The 19,712-nt window shown below is 46.0% G+C and overlaps 1 protein-coding gene and 1 pseudogene across 1 annotated transcript in view; one reads left to right on the top strand and one right to left on the bottom strand.

The window, feature by feature from the left end:
• The window catches only part of LOC136658662 (zona pellucida sperm-binding protein 3-like), a 29,867-nt gene extending 11,067 nt beyond the window's left edge, over positions 1–18,800 (top strand). Inside the window, exons 7-16 of the mRNA XM_066635462.1 lie at positions 442–552; positions 9,340–9,612; positions 10,511–10,629; positions 10,709–10,812; positions 12,912–13,089; positions 13,975–14,095; positions 15,746–15,837; positions 16,511–16,641; positions 16,754–16,873; positions 18,676–18,800. Coding sequence (XP_066491559.1) covers positions 442–552; positions 9,340–9,612; positions 10,511–10,629; positions 10,709–10,812; positions 12,912–13,089; positions 13,975–14,095; positions 15,746–15,837; positions 16,511–16,641; positions 16,754–16,873; positions 18,676–18,800 — 1,374 coding nt within the window. The remainder of the gene's footprint in view (positions 1–441; positions 553–9,339; positions 9,613–10,510; positions 10,630–10,708; positions 10,813–12,911; positions 13,090–13,974; positions 14,096–15,745; positions 15,838–16,510; positions 16,642–16,753; positions 16,874–18,675) is intronic.
• On the bottom strand, positions 5,592–5,710 carry LOC136659777 (5S ribosomal RNA; annotated as a pseudogene).
• Positions 18,801–19,712: the final 912 nt, after the last annotated feature.

The raw sequence follows: 19,712 nt of genomic DNA, 5'->3' as shown, positions 1-19,712 counted from the left end.
GAACCACTGCTCTAAGGTATTGGTGGGTGGTATATAATTTCCGCATGATGAGAACCCTTGACCAAAACTGTTGCAACTTGGCTTTGCACAATGTGTGAAGGATGATCTTGTTGACTAATCCAGTGTCAAATTTCACTTAATGATATATGGAAGTGTGAGCATGTGTTTTGATGTGGAAGGAAAATCTGTGCAGACTTTCCCAAATACAAAGTTAACACCATCTTACTATCTCTGCAAATATAAAACCTTGGAACATCAGATTTGGGTTGTATAGAAAATGACATACTGAATATGTTACCTGGAAGTGGCATGGTTTTATGTGAAAAGCTTATTGTCTTGATTGTACCAAACTTACTGCTACAAGGAATGTTGTTTTTAACCTGGAAGCTTGTTAGACTGTACTCCATAACTTGCTGGACTGATGCCTTCTTCTCTCCCAAGCCAAAAATACTTGGGCGGAAAGACAAGATCATCATTACCAGAGCAGGTGACCTGGAAGCTGGTGTGGAGACTTTTGAACTCGATAACCCAGGATTCCACTCTATTGTTGAGGTACATCTAGACTGCATTAGATAAAAAAACTAAGCTGGAAGCCCATAAGAATATAGCTTCTGTAGTGCCAGTTTTCCTGAGCTGGCTCTAGGAAGAACACATGGAAATCCCTCTGTGTCTCCAACCTGGAGGTTACCTTGGACAGAGGCCCACAAGCTAGCTTACGGCTAACCGAAGAGCTGACATTGGAGCAGTGTGGTGGCAAACTGGCTAAGCTGTTTATCTTTCTATCAAATGGCATCTTAAAGGTCAGAACCTAGATGCAGCTTACAAAGACCTAAACAATTTTTGTGAACACAATCTTGATTTAGATGCATAAGCATTGCTGATGGGGGAGGGGAATATAACCTAAGGTGCTCTCTTTCTGCTGGTGATATTTGCCATTAAACAAGAATGTAGCCTTAAACTAGGTGTTGCCTGTGTTGCTGAAGAAGCATCTTGTCTTGTGCCAGAATGCCAAGGCTCTACCTAGCAATGAGCAGTGGCTATCACTTCTGCAAAGCTCTCCAGTAACAAAAAGCTTCTAGTTGGTCTGCAAGAAGACTAAATGCCCTATCATGTCTGGCCGAAGGCTCATGTAGTACATCATCCTGTATCCTCCAGTGCCAAGTCTAATGCTCTGGGAAGTCCATAAGCAAAGGATGACAATGTAGCCCTCTTTTGCTATTATGCATTTGCAGCTAGTGTTTGGAGATGCAGTACCTCTGAGCCTGGAGTACTCAACTGTGGCTAGTAGCCATTGGTAGACTTTGTCTAATTAGACTTTGAAAACTGCAACGTAGTGGTAATCATTGTCTTGTGCTGGTGAACTCCATAGACTACCTGTTATTCCTACTCTGGAAATCTCATGCTTATCTATTTCTTTTTATGGCCAATCCTTAGTTGAAGGAGAACTTCTCTCCAGCAGGCATAGTTTAAGTCTTCCTATTGTCTTCCTAATGCTTTTTTCAAAGTTGTGTGCAATTTCTAGACGGCTGTAAAAATTGGTCTTGATCTCCACAGGAGGATGACAGACACAACACAGGCCAGCAAAGGCTCTAGGCTAGAGAATGAAGATGGGATGTGTCTCAAGAAGGAGCTCTTGTCTGTAGCTGTGACCATCATGGTCTCTAAACCCTGAGTTGCTGACCACTGGAGATGGGGGGAAAGCATCTACTGGTGACTTCTCAATATGAAGGACCACACATACTGGTCTTGAGCAAAATTGCATGATGTATCTTGAGGCTACCTGTGTCTTGAAATAAAACTGGAGGGATATGGGCATCTCCAATGCATAATGACTTCCCTTTATAAATACCACAGTTCATAACTGGGTGTCTTAAAAGTAGAAAGTGAAGTTTTATTGCTAGGAAAGGCAGTTTCCCCTCCCTTCCCCAAGCAAAAATGCAAGGAGGCAGCTGGTTCTGTCAATAGCTTCAGGCTGAAGCATCTTCAGCCCAAATATGCAGACTGGCCTTTTGTCCTTCTTGGTGGTTTATGTTGAGAGTTTTTGCAGAGTTCCCCTGAAGCAGTACAGTCTTTTTTTTATTGAATCTTTTAATATTTCTTACTGTCTCAAGTGTAGAAACTAGCGGACTGGGCTAAGAGCTGGCATGGAAAGGTGGCTTTTAGCAGTCACCCTGTTAAGGAAATTTGAGCAAGTGAAGCTTGTCTGCAAATCTGATGCTCAAGTGATGGTCTGACTAAATGCATAATCTTAAATGGCTCCAATTAGTCAACACTTCATAGTGTCTCTACTTAAAGTTGGGAGCAGCAGAAACCAGGCATGCAGAAAGGTCCCTACAGTTACAGAATGATTTTTTTCCTCTGGCTAAATGGTCATGGCAATGAACCTGATTAGCCTGGGTTACAGGTATGATTTCAGGGGCCACTGAGACTTCAGGAGTGGCTGTTATAGGATACTGTTCCATGGTAACACCTGGGCTTTGTTGGGTCCTGTGTCAAATGTCCCAAGATCAGGCAGACCAGAATTCTGGGGATATAGGCAGTGGTAAAATGAGACCTTGGCACAGGTGCACTATTGTATGTAATTATGAAAACTGCTATCATGCCAAGGGCTAGACTGTTGACTTGGCATGCATGTCCCTTCCAAATAGCCTGTTCTTATTCCATGTTTCATTTCAAAGGAGCAACTTTTGTTCTTTGCTTGGCTCCCCCTACCTGTCTTTTGGTCTGACCTTTTAACCGCAAACCTTCTGGCTAACCTTTTAACAGCAGACTATTCAAACCCACCTAAATGCAATTTTTCCACACTTTGTTGATTAAAGAGTGTCTGTAATATAGATATTAGATGTAGTTCTAAATAAACTGTAACAACCTTTTTCCCCTTGTCTACTTATTTCTGAAATGTCTGCATACTAAGTGCATTTATGACTTTAGAAAAGCATTCCACCTGAGAGCACTGTGCTTGTACCATTTGGCTGGAAGATCTGGCCCAAAGTCCAGAACTGGGCTCCTGTTCACCTCCAAGTTTAGCAGTGACAAGTGATGGGTTTTCCTGTCCACTAGCCAATCAGAGCTTCTCTTAGAGATCCCCATAATGCAGGGGTAGGGGGAGATACTCCATATTATAACCAATAAAAACACTCATCCTTAAGATTTATGGAGTTTTGCACGGATCCTTTTTGCGGCTTTAGCAAACTTTGCTACTTGATAGGTGATAGTAACATCTGTACCATATTACTGAATGGACTATGCACAGTGGCAACAGAAGTCTCTTGACTTGAAACCAGTTCTGGAGGGTTTCAAAGGTGGGCCTGGGTAGGGGTCCTCGTCCAGTGCCCACCTGCAGAAGCCATTCTCTGTGTTGGCTTCAGCCCTTGCATGTCATTTGCGGTTTGTAAGTCTATTAACAATTGTTGTCTAAGCTAGAGTTGTTGCCTAAATAAAATCACTACCCTAAACAGGGATCCTCAACATTTTCTTACTAGTATGTAATTGCCATATGCAGCTGTACTCTGAATATCTGCAAAGCAAGTTAACTAAGTCCTGCCTGTTGACTTCAGGGGATATCAAGACTGCAAAAATATCTACATTCCCCTTAAGACTGGAATAGTCATGTATTAGGCTGCACTTGTTACTCATTTTCAATGTTGGATCAGCTGAAGTTTTTTAGAACACCATATTTACTGCTGGCTTTTAATGATATTTTTAGGTAATTTTTATTTCTGTGGCCTGTTAGCCCCTTCGAATGAATGCTCACTGGGGAGATAAAGCAGGATCCAAATTTGTAAGTAAAATGTTGGTGCTCTTCCCTAGTAACTTATTAGTAGAAAGTGTAGAAAGAAATTTTATTTATAAGTACTATATTTAGAAAAAACTCAATCCATTTCTCAAGAGGCAGCCTTAATGAATGAGGCTTGAGTCGCAGGGCTAGTTGTGACCCAACCTTCACTATCCGCTACCTATTATTGACAGCCTTAGGGAAAAACAAGAAAAAAGATGCTCAAACATTTTATCTCCCTACATTTGCACAAGCTTGCAAATTGCAGCAGCTCAGAGGTCTGCAGGGCAGTTAGCAGCTGATGTTTGAATAGCCTTGGGGCTTGAGGCAATTAGTTACCTGATCACTTGTGTTTTCATTGGAGGCTCTGCAGGACCCACCAGCAATCAGGTTATGATCTACCAAGTGGGTCTTAACCATAGTTTGAGAAACACTGAAATAGAATACCTGATAATGCTCCTCTTATATTGAGCTTCCAATTTTTAGATGAGCCTGGGTGTCCAAATCCTATCCAGTGTTCCAGCACTGATGTAGCCCTGAACTAAGGACCAAGTGCTCCTTTACATTGAGGAGGCCCCCATGCCTGCCACACACACACACACACACACACACCCAGGTTGCAGCACACATTGGCACAGCTACATCAGTGCTGGAAAGTTGGATAGGATTAGGCCCTAAGTCATATTACCCATGGCATTTTGATTTCTTTAAATGATGACAATGTTAATATTCAAATAGTTGAAGGAATTTTTTGAAATTAATGGAGTACTAAATTTTGCTTTTATAAGTGGGAGGCTTTCACAGTAACAATGAGAAGGAAAATTATTTCCTATGCCTCTCCCAAGAAGAAAAAAAAATCTTCCAATAATGAAAGAGGAAGCTTTGAAAAAGGGATTGAAAGTTTTATTAATGCAGTTAATCTCCCAGCGGTAGATTTATATGCTGTATTACAAAAGATTATGCAGGATATGTTATCACTGAAACATGGATGGCATCAAAAGTAAAAGATGGCCTATCAGTCCAGGTCTTCCAAAGAAAGGATTCCTTCCCATCTTCAAACTCTGGATTGACCCTCTGTGTTAATTTAGCATACCAATATGGATCAAATTCATTTTTCTGTGCTATCATGCCATGTTCCACATAGTTGCCTCAGGCAGAAAATGGGGGGGGGAATGCCCATCTCTCCATTTACTTGCTTCCATTGCCCCCATTCTCCTTCCATTTCTGAACTGGAAAAGGAAGAACAAAAGAGAAAATGTGGTAGGGAGGAGAGTGCCAAGGTAGAACACTGGAGAAAAAGAACAGAGGCGGACACATCACTGGGTAAGGGGGACAGCGTTTGGTGTGTTGCCTCAAGGGTCGGGAGGTCTCAGCCCAGCACGATCATACACAGTGGTCTGAAGACAACATTGGTGCTAGAGGTAACTATTGATTAAGGTACTACAGACATTCATTTTTTACAATCAAAAGGCTGAAAACGTTTCTGCCTTCCAGTGAGATTTTCATGTGATTGGGTGGGATCAACCAATGGCCTCTGACAATTCACTGACAAGTATAAAATAAACATCCAAAGACAAAAAGTGCCATTGAAGAAGCTCTGAGCAAGAAACATGTTCACCCAGCACCTAGAAGCTGTGTAGGTGCCGGGGCAATAGCCCAAGGAGTGCTCTATGTTCTACAACTTGTGCACGGTGCAACTTGTGCACTGTGGTTTGACACTTGGCCATCAGCTGCCTGGCTCCCATCAAATGGGGGCACCTCAGCAAAGATGGCCACAGTTGGTTGGCAACCTTCAGTCTCAAAAGGCTATGGTATAAGCCTACAGCACCCAGTATTCCCAGGTGGTCTCCCATCCAAGTACTAACCAGGCCTGACCCTGCTTAGCTTCCAAGATCAGATGAGATTGGGCATGTGCAGGGTAACAGTTACACAGGCAGGTTCATAGAGGAGAAGGCAGTACTTGAGATATCCTGATTCCAAGCCATATAGAACATGCAGCCCTATGTCTTGGGGGGGGGGGGGAGAAGCATTCTGATGGCATAGGATAGTGATCAACTCAAAAAATGACTGGGGACCCACAGCCTATCTCACTCAGGACCCAATTCTCCCACCTCTTGTGGCTTCACAACGATCCTGTGAGGTAGCGGCCCAAGTAGGAATGGTCATAGGAGCTGCAGGGCAAGATAGCAAGAGGCTGTGTAGGATTGTATCAAGAACTCCGTTCTGATAATGCGGTACCATTATTGAATGGTGAGGATAAGGATCCGGTCCTCAACCTAGGCACCTGACCTTTATGGGTGTTCCACCCCTGACCCCACTGTCTCATCCCACAGCAGTCCAGAGGCTTACATGGCCATTTTAGTTCTTAGATAGACAGGGCATTTAAGGGATCTAATCTCAGCTTAAAATATCAGGCCTCCAGAGTTCTTCCAGTCCTTGACATCGCAAGGGGAACACAATGTACCTCAAGATAGCAAGGCACAGTTCTTAGCCAAATAAACCAAATCACAGAGTACCAAATCTTGGTAGGACTGCCATGGCTCCGATTACACCAGTTCCTCAGCTCAGATTCTTGGAGTCTCTGCAGGCTAACAACAGCACAAGTAGGCCCTTGCTCCCTCAAAGACCCAGACCTCAGGACTGTGGACTTTTTATGTTGAAGCTAGACCAAGCAGCTAAGCTGGATAGCCAACTCCCATTCCTCTGCACTCACAGCCAAACACAGGGCTGTAAAATATATTTTGCTTTATTATAGTACGTTTTGATTTATTATATTTGGTTTATTAAGATTAATGCTACACAACATAGCAACGCACGAGTTAAGCCATTTCTGCCCAACATTGCATTTACACAACAGGGATCAAATGTTCACACCTATGGGCTGGGCAGAAATGGGTTAAAGACTTATAGAAATACTTCTAAATTAAAACTAGCTTCCTAGACCACACTATTCCCTATCTGTCACCAGGTTCTTCTAACCATAAGAGGAAGCAAACAGGTCCCAAGCTTCCTGACCAACCAGGCACCCATTCCAGAAGTCAACCCCACATGAAGATAAGCAGCAGGCAAAAGACAGTCCAAGAGAGTACCTCGTCATCTGAGGATCCTGTTTTATACCCTTATGATAATTACACCTGAGGCAGCCATCCAAGATGCAAAATGGTCAAAAACTTCTGGAAGGCTGGGCAAGTAGGCTACCTTCAGACACTGCATCTACCCCTCCCAGCCAGAAACCACACAGCTGTAAGTCTTTCTTGATGAGCATGTCCTTGAACCTGCAAGGAGGCCTGGCTCTATTCTGTTATCTCAGTCATATTCAACCACTGTACCATGGCACACTGGTGTGTCGCAAGTGGTCCACATGTGTGTCACAGGAATTTGGGGGAAGGTAATTTATTAGTAGTGCCAAGGGAAGATATGAGATCCCCGCCCCAGCATGGGGTGTCTTGTCAATTGTCAAAAACCTGATGGTGTGCCTTGACCATTTTAGGGCCTTGTCAGTGTACCCTGAGATGGAAAAGGTTGAAAACCACTGTGTTATCTAGTTCTCCTGGCTACTGAGAAGCAGATAACGGGTTCCTTCCTCACCAGTTATTTAGCTCTCACCAGCTGCAGAGAGGCAGTTGCATTTCCAAGATGGACATAGATTTGGGCCTAGATTTTACCTGCTCATGACAGATGGGACCCAAGCCCTTTCTTGTATGGGCTTTGAAGTGTTACTGCAACCTCCCTCCCAAACAAAGCTTCATGACCCCATTGGGGTCACAACCTGTAGGCTGAGAAACATGGCAAAGGACATGGCGTAAACCCTTAGAAGGAGGAGGGTTGCAGGTGGTAGCCTGGCATAGTCAGAATGAAGTCCCACCACATCTGAGAACTAGCCGGGTTTGGCTCATCCATGAGGCCAACTGAAGTGGTTGTCTCAGGCAGCAGATTCCTGGAGGGTTCCTCCTTTCTTCTGCCTGCTCAGCTTCACTGCTCCTCCACCTCTCAATCCTTTTGTTTATAGAGCCCCCCACTCTCCTGTCCTCCACGCTTCCTTTTCCAAACCACAGAGTGGGAGAAACAGGGGCTGGTATTGGGGGGGGGGGGTTGCATTTGACATGCCATCTCAGGTAGCAGGAGGTTTTGGGCCAGCTCTGAGGCTAGCCTTTGGGTGCTGGTGGTGAGACTTGGCCTCTGAGCGGCCCGCTTGGAGGCAGGCTGTGCAGCATGGCCTTTCCCAGTTTGAAGAGACACTTGGCCAACAGTCTGAGGCAAAGAGGCAAAGAAGGAAGGCCCATAGCCAGGGAGACAGACCAGGGATAGACTGCACTTGCTCCCAGTGTGGAAGGGATTGTCACTCCCAAATTGGCCACACTAGACGCTGTGCCAGAACCACCTTTCAGAGCGCGATACCATAGTCTTTCGAGACTGAAGGTTGCCAACAAACAGGTGAGACTTTGGAGGTAAGGGAGGGGACCTTTCTGCTGCCTGAATTCAGAGTCTGCATTGTTTCCATTCTCCAACTCCATGGGGACATATGCTCACAGCAGTCTGTTCACTGCTGCCATGGTGAATTCAGGAATAACACACAACAGAAGCCAGCCACAAAGCAAAAGGAAATTTGTGTTACATGCAAACCCAATGTTTGGCTCATGTAGTGCTCCTGCTGATTGGTTCATGTGCTACAGGCTGTAATTCTATCTACCCTTACCTGGAAGTAAGCCCTATTGACTATAAATGGGGTTACTTCTGAGTAGACATGCATAGGATTGGGCTGACAGTCTCCCAGCCCCTTGAATACACCTTCACTGAATACAATTGAATAAGCATAGGATTGCACACTATTAGCTTGTCTGTGCTGGATAGGCTTGAGCCTTTAATCCTCCTGATTCCCTGTGCAGTGAGCTACCAGCACTTCTGTTTATCTGACTGTAGTTGGGGCTCCCTTTGTGACTTGTCTTTGTTTCTCCTGGGGAGGGGATGCTTTTCAGCAGACAGATGAACTCATGGGGACTTGAACCCCATGAACCTCATGGGGACTTGGGCAACTTGTGTGTTTATATATGTGCAATGGGGGATCCTGTCTTAGGCAAGGTTCCCCAACTGCTAAGAGAGATCCCACGCATGTACAACTTGGATGAATATAGGTGCTGTTCAAATGAATGTGTGGCTAAGTCAGGAGCAGAGACAGCATCATCCTAATTTCTCCCTGTCAATGACTCAAGTGTTTGCAGAATCGGGTCCCAGAGAGCCAAAAGAACCAGCAGGATCTTCAGCTGAGGCTCATATCTAGTCATTCTTCCCTGGTAGTGGAGAAAAAGCTGAGTCATCAAGTTACAATCTCAGACACCTGTTAAGGGCCTGGGCTTGAAGCATATAAATATCCTTAGGGGGTCATTTTTTTTCTTTAAAGTGACTTGTTTGTTTCAGGAGTCAGTATGTGGTTGTCAAGCTGGCTTAGTGGTGGACTCCTCTGGATGCTGCTCTCTGTAGCAGAGCCTTATGACCCCTGGGATTTCTCTGCCAGAAACCCAAATGTTTGGAGGCCTTCTGCCAGGACTGCCCCCCCTGTGAGGCAGCCTTATGGCCTTTCCTTGTCTGGATCCAATCCCTGGGCTGAGGTGGATGTCTCCCAGCCAAGGGCATTGTCTGACTTGACTCCTGTTGTGGTGCAGTGTGGAGAGGCTCAGGTGGTGGTGACTGTGAACAGGGACCTGTTTGGGACTGGAAAGCTGATCCAAGCTGCTGACCTGAGTTTGGGCTCTTCTGGTTGCCAGTACACCTCTGTTGATGATGCAAAGGAGATTGTCATTTTTGAAGCTGGGCTGCATGAATGTGGCAGCATTCTGTATGTAAGTTATGGCTGTAAGACTGTATTGTGTCCTCATTTGTTGTAAAATAGCAAGCAAAATGATATGGGAGAGAAAGGGGAAAGAGCTTGGCTTAATATTGCTCTTGAAACCTCTGCAGAATGAAAAATGGGAGTTGTTCAATTCAAAGTCATCAAAGGAGCCCTGGTTTCTCTTAATCTCAAAGGCCTCGGTGTACTGAGGGGGATTAGTCCTCTTTATTTCACATTTTTTTTTAAGTGACTGTAATGGTTGTAGGAAGCTGCCTTCTCTTTAGGCTTAGACCATTAATCTGTGTAACTTGGTATTGTTGATATTGGCTGGCATGGCTCTCTAGGGTTCCAAGCAAAAGTCCTTCTCTGCCCTACCTGGGGGATTGAGCATGGTACTGTCTATGGAGGAAGTGGGTGCTTGGTCACTGGGCTATAATCCTCTGAGATAACAAAATGGAGGGGGATCTGGTAGGGGCCAGACTCCTGTGGTGGCCCCCAAGTGGTCAGAGAGTAGGGCTTGCTGCCCTTCTACATGAGAGAATACTGAAGAAACTGGACCACTTGGGCAAATTGGCAACTTTAATGGTGGTGGGTTTAGGAAAGATGCTCCAGGGACAGCAACAGACAGATTAAGGAAGGAACCCTTGGCCAGTGCCTAACCTGTCTGACTCTGATGCTGTCCCTGGAGACATATTTATCGGAAGATGTCCTGGTGTATAAACATCAAATGTCTCTAGTTGGCTTTAGAGCATATCATTACTGCTTGCATCTGTTAAGAGTGAAGGATGCCTTTATCTGCTTATAGACTTCCTGGAGATAGCTGGTGGGTCACAAAGGGGGAAATGGGATGCAGGACTAAATGAGCCTTTGGCTTGATTTAGCAGCTGTTCTGTATATTCTTGCTCCAGATGACTCAAGACTCCCTGGTCTATGGCATAAGCCTCTACTATAAACCCACTCCTGGAAGTAATTCAGTTATCGTTAGGACCAACCCAGCTGAGGTTCCTATTGAGTGTCACTATCCAAGGTGAGAGATCATTTGACCATTCCTGATTTGGAATTGCAGGTTCTGGGATCTGGTTTAACAATTGAGACTTCTATTCCAGGAAAGACAATGTGAGCAGTAAGGCTATCAAGCCAACTTGGGTTCCCTTCAGCTCTACAATCTCTGCAGAAGAGAAGTTGGCCTTCTCCCTGCGTCTGATGAAGGGTAAGTGGCAACTTGACTGTGGGGAAGCTGGAGCCATTCCATTGAGTTCCTGGGCCTTCTGACTAATTAAATTCCCCTGCAATGAAAAATGAAAAACTGTCTTGAGTGTTGCATGTTGGCCCTGTTGCATGGTGGGGAAGGTGCTTTAACCAGACCTGGAGAAGACCCAGTGATGTTGCCAGCCCATAGGGAAGGTGGAGGATCTGGTGGGAGGATAGCATCTAGTAGTGGCCCCTACATCAGTGGTTCTCAAACTGTGGGTTGGGACCCACTTGGTGGGTCACGAGCCGATTTCTGGTGGGTTGCGAGAAGCTGGCGGCAGCCATCTTGGAAGATGGCAAAAGACCTAGGCGGCACCATTTTGGAAGTGGGCAAAGCCTGGGCATCACCATTTTAAGCTTCCCAGCATTGAGATGTAACTGAGATCGGCTTGCACATGTGCAAAGAAAGCAGTGTGCCACTTTTGCCCAGAAAGCGGGGCCGGGAGAGACATGGATGAGCCAGCCAGGCTTCTCCCCACCAACCTTTGTCAGCTTGGCTGCCTTGATGGGATGGGCTGCCTCGGGGTTGCAAGACAGAGCAGCTTCCCCCCCCCCCTTTGCAGCTGGACTGGGCTGGAGAGTATAAACGGAGACCTGAACACAGGGCTTGGGTGAGAGAGGCAGACCCATGTGATCTCCCCTCTTGTGAGCCTGCCTTGAAAGCAGCATCACCACCACCCCACTGCCATTCTCTGCATCATGACCTCTCCCTCTCGGAAAGCCATGATCCTTTCCTGCACTGGCTAGCATGTCCTCTCTTTATATCTTTGCTGGGGTGAGGGGGGAATCCCTGGCTGCCAAGACAGCAGCCAGCCGCTTCTCTGATGTGCACCCTTCCCCTCTTCTTACTTCTATCTTAGGCTGCAATTCTGTTTACTCTTACCTGGGAGTAAGCCCCATTGCCAATAATGTGAGTCAATTCTGAGTAGACGTGCGTAGGCTTGGGGGAGATGTGGGGAAGCATCCCTGCTTTCTCCTGAGGGGGATACTACTGTTTTTATTTCCTTTATTTACAAAAGCTCCAGCTACTTCTTGTATTGAGGTGGATGAGTAGGGTGCACTTTTTTCTGGCTAGTGCTGAACACAGTATCAATAGCCACATCAATGTTCATTAGTTTCAAGCGCAATACAAGAAGTAGCTTGAGATCTTGTAAATAAAGACAGAAGCAAGTACACAGATATTTTGTTCCAGATGTCTTAGTTTTTGCTTGATAGCAATGGTAGCGAGGGCAGGCAGAACTGGAAGAAGCTTCTGAGCTGGAATACTTGTCATTTACGGTTTGAGTTTCTAGGCAAGAACTTCCTGCTTGATGACATCACTTCTGGCTCTGACATCACAGTGATGTCACTTCCTGTTTGATGTCATTTCTGGCTATGGCATTACTTCCAGGTTGCCGACATCACTTCTGGTGGGCCCCAGACAGATTGTCATTCTCGGAAGTGGGTCCCGGGCTAAAAGGGGTGAGAAGCATCTATTCAGGGCAAAGTGCCAAGCCTCTTTCCCACTGGGAGCCTGCCCTGCCCAACAGTTTGGCACCCTGTGTTCAGCTCTGTATTAGCAATGGTGGCTGAACTGGGTGCTATGTGACCCACTTGAAACTGGCTCAGTGGTTCCTGACCCACAGTTTGAGAAACACTGGCCTAGGCTAAACCCTCCTCCCTGATTCTTTCCATGTGCAGAACTGAGTTTGTTTATGCAGGAGTATTCAACAGGATGCATTAACTTTGTCCTGACCTGCAAAAGCTAAGTCCAGCAACCAGTGGGTGATACAAGGATGCTAATGGGGGTCTCCTCTACTGCTCAAAATGCAGCTTGTTGTGCGGGAGGGGCTGTACAGGTGTTGGACCTAGAGACAGAGCTCCTGTGTCTTAAGCAATTTTCTGAGGGACAATGGTCTCCTGCTGACCTATTTGTTGTAACAACTGTTAAAGTTACAACTACAACAGCTGCTCACCATAGTGGACAAAAGGAGTGACCTTGTGTTCAATCAAGTGTTCTTGTAATGGGGACACCTGAGTGCCTCCAGATGGAAGCCATTATTAATACTTGTCTTCCAGATGATTGGAGTTCTGAGAGACCTTCCAATAGGTACCATCTGGGAGATACCATGCACATCCAGGCTGATGTCCACACAGAGAACCATGTGGCTTTGAGACTCTTCATTGACAATTGTGTGGCCACCCCGAACCCAGATAGGGACTCCTCTCCTCAATATTCGATAATTGACTTCAATGGGTATCTGGTTTCCTTTTTGCTTTACTATGAATGACAGAGTAATTGGAGGTGTAGCTACAGGGGATGGGAAAAGATTTCTTTATAGTGTGTTCAGGTTGGCTTTCTTGTCTTAATGAGGCAGAGCTATGGGGGGGGTGTTTCGTGATGAGCTCTTGCATTTTAAAGTTCCCACTACATCATGCTGCAACCTCATTGGTCTGCTTTTAGTGGCTAGAACCAGTTCTCTGCTGCTGTTGTACAAAAGAGATTTCTTCTAATGTGGCATTGAATTCTGAAATGGAACAGTGCAACAGAAAGTGGCACCTGACTGTCTGGCCCCAGTCAGTGGTGTACCTAATGGGGGGACCAAGGGGGACAAATGCCCTGGGTGCTGGGCTGTGGCATGGTGCCATGCTGCCATCCACCCTCCTGTGGTGCCCCTTGGGCACGCGGGACCTTTTGCTAAGAGGCACTGAGGGCCAGGAAGCAGTATGCTGCCTCCCCAACACTCAGGCCACGTAAATGCCTCTGAGGGCCGAAAAACATCAGGCTTCACTGAGGAAATCTGAAGTGACATTTTCAAGCCCATAAAAGGTCATTTGAGGGCCGGGGAGGGTGTGCGCAGCCTCTCTGTGTCTCTGGAAGGGAGGCAGGCGTGGCATCTCAGCTGGTGGGGGGAGGGGCAGCCTGCGGTCATGGCCCTGGTCACTGGATAACCACTGACTCCAGTGAGTCTACTAATGGTGTAGAAACTGGCTGTGTATATACAGCACAGTATCATAATAATGTTTGCTTCAAGGCTTTTTGTAAACTATTTAGAAGATAGTTTCATGAGCTGAACAGTAACTTTGTGTGGATCTGTCTTGTAATGTAATCTTGACAATACGTCCATAATTTTGTGTCTAGATGCCTGATTGATGGGAGGTTGGATGATTCCACTTCGGCCTTTGTGTCCCCAAGGATCAGACAAGACTCCCTCCGGTTCACTGTAGATGCCTTCAGGTTTTCAGGAGATGCCAGAGACTTGGTGAGATGCTTTGTAATGGAGCCTGCTTTCTAGGCATAGCAGGTGTAGTGTGGGTTGCCTTCAGTGGCTGATGTAGTACCTTGTTAGCAAAGAAGATGCAGTGTCCTTGATCCAGGATATGACTGCCGGCAGGGTTCCTCTTGGCTATCGCGAATTACCGGGAGAGACTGTGGGAGAGGTAGCCCTGGTTGGGACTGTGGTACATGGAGGCAGGAGGAAGCTTTCTGCTAATCACCTTTCCTTCTGAAGCACTGGCAGCTTCAGGGGATGAGCTCCAGCAGAAATAGGAGAAGGAGCTAACCTTCCCATGTTCCATAGTCTTAATCTGAATTGTGTCCTACCTCCAACACTTTGCCAAAGAGAAGGCATTTCTGGATTGAAGTATGCATCTTCTAAACAAGCAAATGGCTACTTGGCCTTCAGCTTAGTGGAATAGAATATCCTTTGACAAGTAGGACAAATTGTGCTGGCAGGGATGTTGAACTGCTGGCTTGCAGGCTGGGTGGAGCCTTAAAATCAAGTCTTAAGGAGTCACTGGTGATCCAGCTTGCAGGTGTGGTAAAAAGCAAGAAAGAATATTTTCAAATTGTGGTTCTACACTTTAGTATAGCCAGGGCATACAAGCAGTTATGGGGAAGAAGCAATCTATGGAGCAAAAGACTCACTAGTCCTAGAGCAGTGTTTCTCAAATTGTGGGTGGGAACCTGATTTCTGGTGGGTCTTGCAGAGCCTCCGATGAAAACACAGGTAGTGGAAATATCAGATAACTGCCTTAAGCCCTATTTAAAAATCATAGCTGCTAATTGCCCTGCAAACAGCTGAGCTCCTGCAGTTTGCAAGTGAATGAAAATAGTGTGTAAACTATCCAAATGGGCAACAGACTTCTGAACCCAAAGTGAAGAAGTAACTTTTCAGCCAGTGGAAGTTAAGGAGTCAACCTGCCAGAGCAGTGTTTTCTCAAACTGTGGGTGATTGGGATGCACTAAGTGGGTCATGAGCCAATTTCAGGTGGGTTCGCATTCATTTCAATCTTATTTTTAATATACTGGATGCTGCCATGGTATGTGACTGCACTTGGGGAAATGTTAACAGATCTGTACTTTAACAGACTGCTATATATATGCTTCCAACAACAATAGTCAATGGGGCTTATTCTTGGATAAGTATGGATAGGATTGCATCTTTTGGGATGATTGGGGATTTTAAAAAAACAGATTAGCAACTGCTTGAGAGGTTTAGGAGGTTTCTATACTTCATTAATCAATTTGATTTTTGCTGTATGGGGGGGTGCTAAAACTTTTCCTGCTTGATGGCACTTCTGGTCATGACATAACTTCCAGGTTAATGACATCACTTCAGATGGGTGCTGGCAGATTCTCAATCTAAAAAGTGGTTCTGGTATGAGTTTGAGAACCACTGTGCTAGAGTATTCCACATACAGGCTGCCCCCAGGAAAAGTCCCTTAATTCACTACCAGCTAAACTTCTAACAGAACCTGCAGAAGGATTCCTTGATTATTTCGGGAAGGTGTACCTACGAAGTTGGACTGTGATATTGCGTTACTTGGTGTGTAATCTATGAAGACTGGAACACCTAACAGGTTATCTTAAGTTTAGGCCAACTGCCCTTTGCTATCCTCTTTTTCTTCAGATCTACATTACCTGCCACTTGAAAGTCTCAGCAGCTGACCAGTCCCCAGATCCTCTGAACAAGGCTTGCTCCTACAACAAAGCAAGGAACACGTGAGTAGGGTGAAAAGTGGCACAGAGCACAGGGTAATGAGACCACATTGCAGTCAGTGGCGTCACTAGGGTTCGTGTCACCCGGTGCAGGATGCCAGCACGTCACCCCCATGCAGTGGGCGGGGCAACACCCCAGGTGGTGGGTGTGGTGATGTACCATCACTCCGCCCCCACTGGTTTTGGCTGTACCTTTTGATAGAACAAATAGAGAACACATTCTGCATGAAATGACACATTGATATATGATGGTATTATTCTTCCAAATTATGATTTTAGTGATTTTGGTCACTAATGGTGTCACACCCCCCAAGGGTGTCAACTTACTAACACCTTATTGCAGCAGTTCTCAAACTTTTAGTGCTGGGACCCACTTTTTAGAATGACAATGTGTCCAAGACCCACCAGAAGGGATCCATGCATTTTTTGTTCTCCAGTTTTTTGGCCATAACTTTTGATAGAAAGGAGATTTCACTCTGGTTTTTTGTATTGCATTCCGCTCAAAATTCTGCATCCATCAGTATGTAACATGATGGGGTTACTCCTAACCACCACGATTTTAGCATGTCACCCCCAGTGGGCGTCACTCCCCTGTGTGCATCACCCGGTGCGGCCCACACACCCCAGCGATGCCACTGACTGCAGTAGGAACTCTATGCCCCTCTCTTTTCTGCAGTTGGTCCCCTGTTGAAGGTATTGGCGACATCTGCAGATGTTGCGAGGCAAGAAACTGTGGCCAGTCTCAAAGAACTCCTCAGCGCTGGAGAGGATTTGGAGGGCGTTTTCGGAGAGATGTTCTCATGCATGGTAAGTTCTATGAGTGGAGCAACTGATTGTCTAGAAATCCATGCAGTCAAATTTCCCTATAGGAGGAAAATGCCCTGAGGCTAAAATGGTTGTGGACTTATCTATCATACAGGTGATGACTCGACAGGAAAAGCAGAAACTGATCTCATGGTAGGACCTGTCATCCTGGAGGCACAGAAGACTTCAGTGCACTTTCCTGAAGATCAGAGGACAGAAGGGCTGATAGCTAAAGGTGGGCTAGTAGCCTGGTGGTAAAGCACATATCTTTGATCAGTGATCTTTTGCATGCAATATTCCATGACAAAGCATCTTGATTAGCAAGGCTAGGCCATTGGTCAGTAATGTATTTGGAGTAGATGGACCAGTGTTACTAAGTTACAACTTTCTATGTTCATGAGTAGGAGCTTAAGTTACAGTGTAATCCTATGCATGTCTACTCATAGCTCCCTTTTGAGCTCAGTGAGCCTTACTCCCTGGTAAGTGTACAGAATTGCAACTTGTGGCTTATCAAAATGACACCTGACTGCATGAGTTGACAAGCCCCATGGAAGCATCTCAGCTTGACAACATGTGGTCCTCTGTGAAGAACAGTGAAGTCACTTGGGTTCCAATGAAGGCCCATGTGATGAGGTGTTGCTTCCAAAAATGTAGCGGTTACATGATCCTTGAACAATTACTTTCAACATGAAAGAATTTGACCAGACCGTATTGACTAGGATCAGATCTAAAAGCTGACCTTTTCAGAGCCCTCCTGGGATGAAAGTACTGATGAGGTCTGCTGCCTCCTAGCCTGCAGTTGTCTCCCTTTCCATGATGCAGAAATTTAAAGATAGTGTGTACGTAGCTTGTAGAGAGAGGAGGATAGGTGTGATGACTGTAGTACCATGCCTGAGAGCAGGGCGGCTTCAGAGTGGGGTGGCTTCCATTGAAAGGTGAACTGTGGGGGACAGCAGAACTTGGAGTGATTTCACCCCAAGCCTGCTGGGTTGAAGCCTGCTACAGATAGAGCAGCACTGACCTGTTTGCTGATACCAAGCGGGAAGCAGATTGGAAGGTTACAAGCCTGCCTTATATCCTCTTGCCATCCCCATTTTTTTAAAAAGAAAAGATGCATGCTCTAGTGCAGGGGTGTCCAAAGTTTTTGGCAAGAGGGCCACATCTTCTCTCGGACACTGTGTCAGGGCTGGGGAAAAAATAATTAATTTACATTTAAAATTTGAATGGCAGCAACTGTTACCCTTATCTTGGAAGCTAAGCAGGGTCAGGCCTGGTTAGTACTTGGATGGGAGACCGCCTGGGAATACCGGGTGCTGTAGGCTTATACCATAGTCTTTCGAGATTGAAGGTTGCCAACCAAAATTTGAATAAATTTACATAAGTTTACATAAATGAATATATTAAAGATGACCTTATATGAATGAATGAAGGCATTACAATAGCTCAAGGCCTATAAAGGGCCTTGCACAAAGCAAGGCCAGCCTTTCCTTTGGTGCTGCTACTGCATCACAGACATGAAACAGCAAGCAGTGGAGGAAGCCCTCGTCCCACAGCTCTTGCGAGAGGTCAAACAGTCGCCCTCCCTCTGAGAGCAGTTGCATTGGGCCAGTGTGGGCTCCAACAAATCTCCAGAGGCTCACTGGAGACTGGGGGTTCCTTGAGGGTCGCATTGAGAGACCTTGAGGGCCGCAAGTTGCCCCAGGGCCGGGGTTTGGGCACCCCTGCTCTAGTGCATTTCACAGTCCTGCTTTGTTTAATGCACTGGAGCATGCATCCTGCAATAAGGGGTAAGAGGCAGGCTTGATGTCTTCTGCAGTTAAAAGGTGTGCTGCTAAGGTGGTGTTGAACATCTTTGGCAGTCCCACAAACTCTTGCTTATGGAGCTGTGGGCTCAATAGAAGCCCCCTGGTGGTAGAACTCTATGAGACATGATAGAAGAATGAGAGAGCTCTTTAGTCATTCATGTAACTGAGAGTTGCAAAGACAGCCTGGCTCCCAGTGATGCACTGTTGATGTTTCTCACTGGCTCTTTTTCAGGTGCTTCTGAGTTGGTGGTGCATATAATGATTGGACTTACTGTAGCAACTGCTGTACTCACCCTGGCCTCCGTTTCTCTGGTGTGTTTTGTTGTTGCCAAGAAAAGTAGCCGCTCCAACATCTGAGTATTTTGATGGGTTGTACAATGACAAATAAAAAATGTGTGAACTCTAAAAGTGTGACTTGGAAATACCTTCTGTGATGGTGAAAGGTGTAAGCGCTGAACAAGCAGGAAGAGCTTGTGAGTATAAAAGTAAGGAAGCAGTGGGGGGGGGGTTTGCCTCCTTCCTTGGCAGTCAAGGAGGAGGTGGACCTGTACTGCTCATGAAAACAAGCGATCGGAGCAGGCTTGTTATACTGGGAGCAACACTGGAGGGAGAGGTAGGTGGTCGGTGCAATAACCCATCACTTGATGAGCAAGGTCTCCAAAGGGGAAACTGCTGTGTCCCAAAAAAGCCTCCCCCTCCTAAATGGTGCTTACTGTTCTGCCATGGTGCTGCATTTCTTTCAAACTGACGTGGGCACCAGTTGCTGCTCAGGATGGGGCTGGCTTTTTCCAAACCCCAGATCAGGCCTGTGGACTGGGGTTTGGAGAGCCCTGAGCCAGAAGATCAGGAAGCTGAGTAAAGCAGCTGGGTTGTCAGATGTAGGGGGCAATGAACAAGATACTCAAATTGACTGCCATATTTAGCTTTCTACTAAAAGCAGTTACTTTGGTCCACTTCCTGGTTGGGCTGGCCCTACCTCTTAACCCAGGACATCCTTAGAGTTGACAAGCTTGTGGTGGTTACAGCACCCCTTGTAGTTCTGTCAGGGGGAAAAAAAAGGAAAGTGGGTGTAGAGGGGTGGGATGGAGGCTAACATCTCTGCCCCAAATCTTTAAAATACCAGTGTGTTTCCCATTACGCAGACCCTTGCCCCTGCTATTTAACTCACAGAACAAAGGGCATTTCCTCTTATCAATCAACCTGAATCAACACAGGAGCTTTCAGAGTACTATGCTTGGCATGGAGAAAGCAGGGCCGTGGTGGTGGTGG

This window comes from Tiliqua scincoides, chromosome 8 (genome assembly GCF_035046505.1).
Source record: "Tiliqua scincoides isolate rTilSci1 chromosome 8, rTilSci1.hap2, whole genome shotgun sequence".
In the NCBI taxonomy this organism is placed as follows: domain Eukaryota; kingdom Metazoa; phylum Chordata; class Lepidosauria; order Squamata; family Scincidae; genus Tiliqua; species Tiliqua scincoides.
This window is presented reverse-complemented; position numbering and strand designations above follow the sequence as displayed.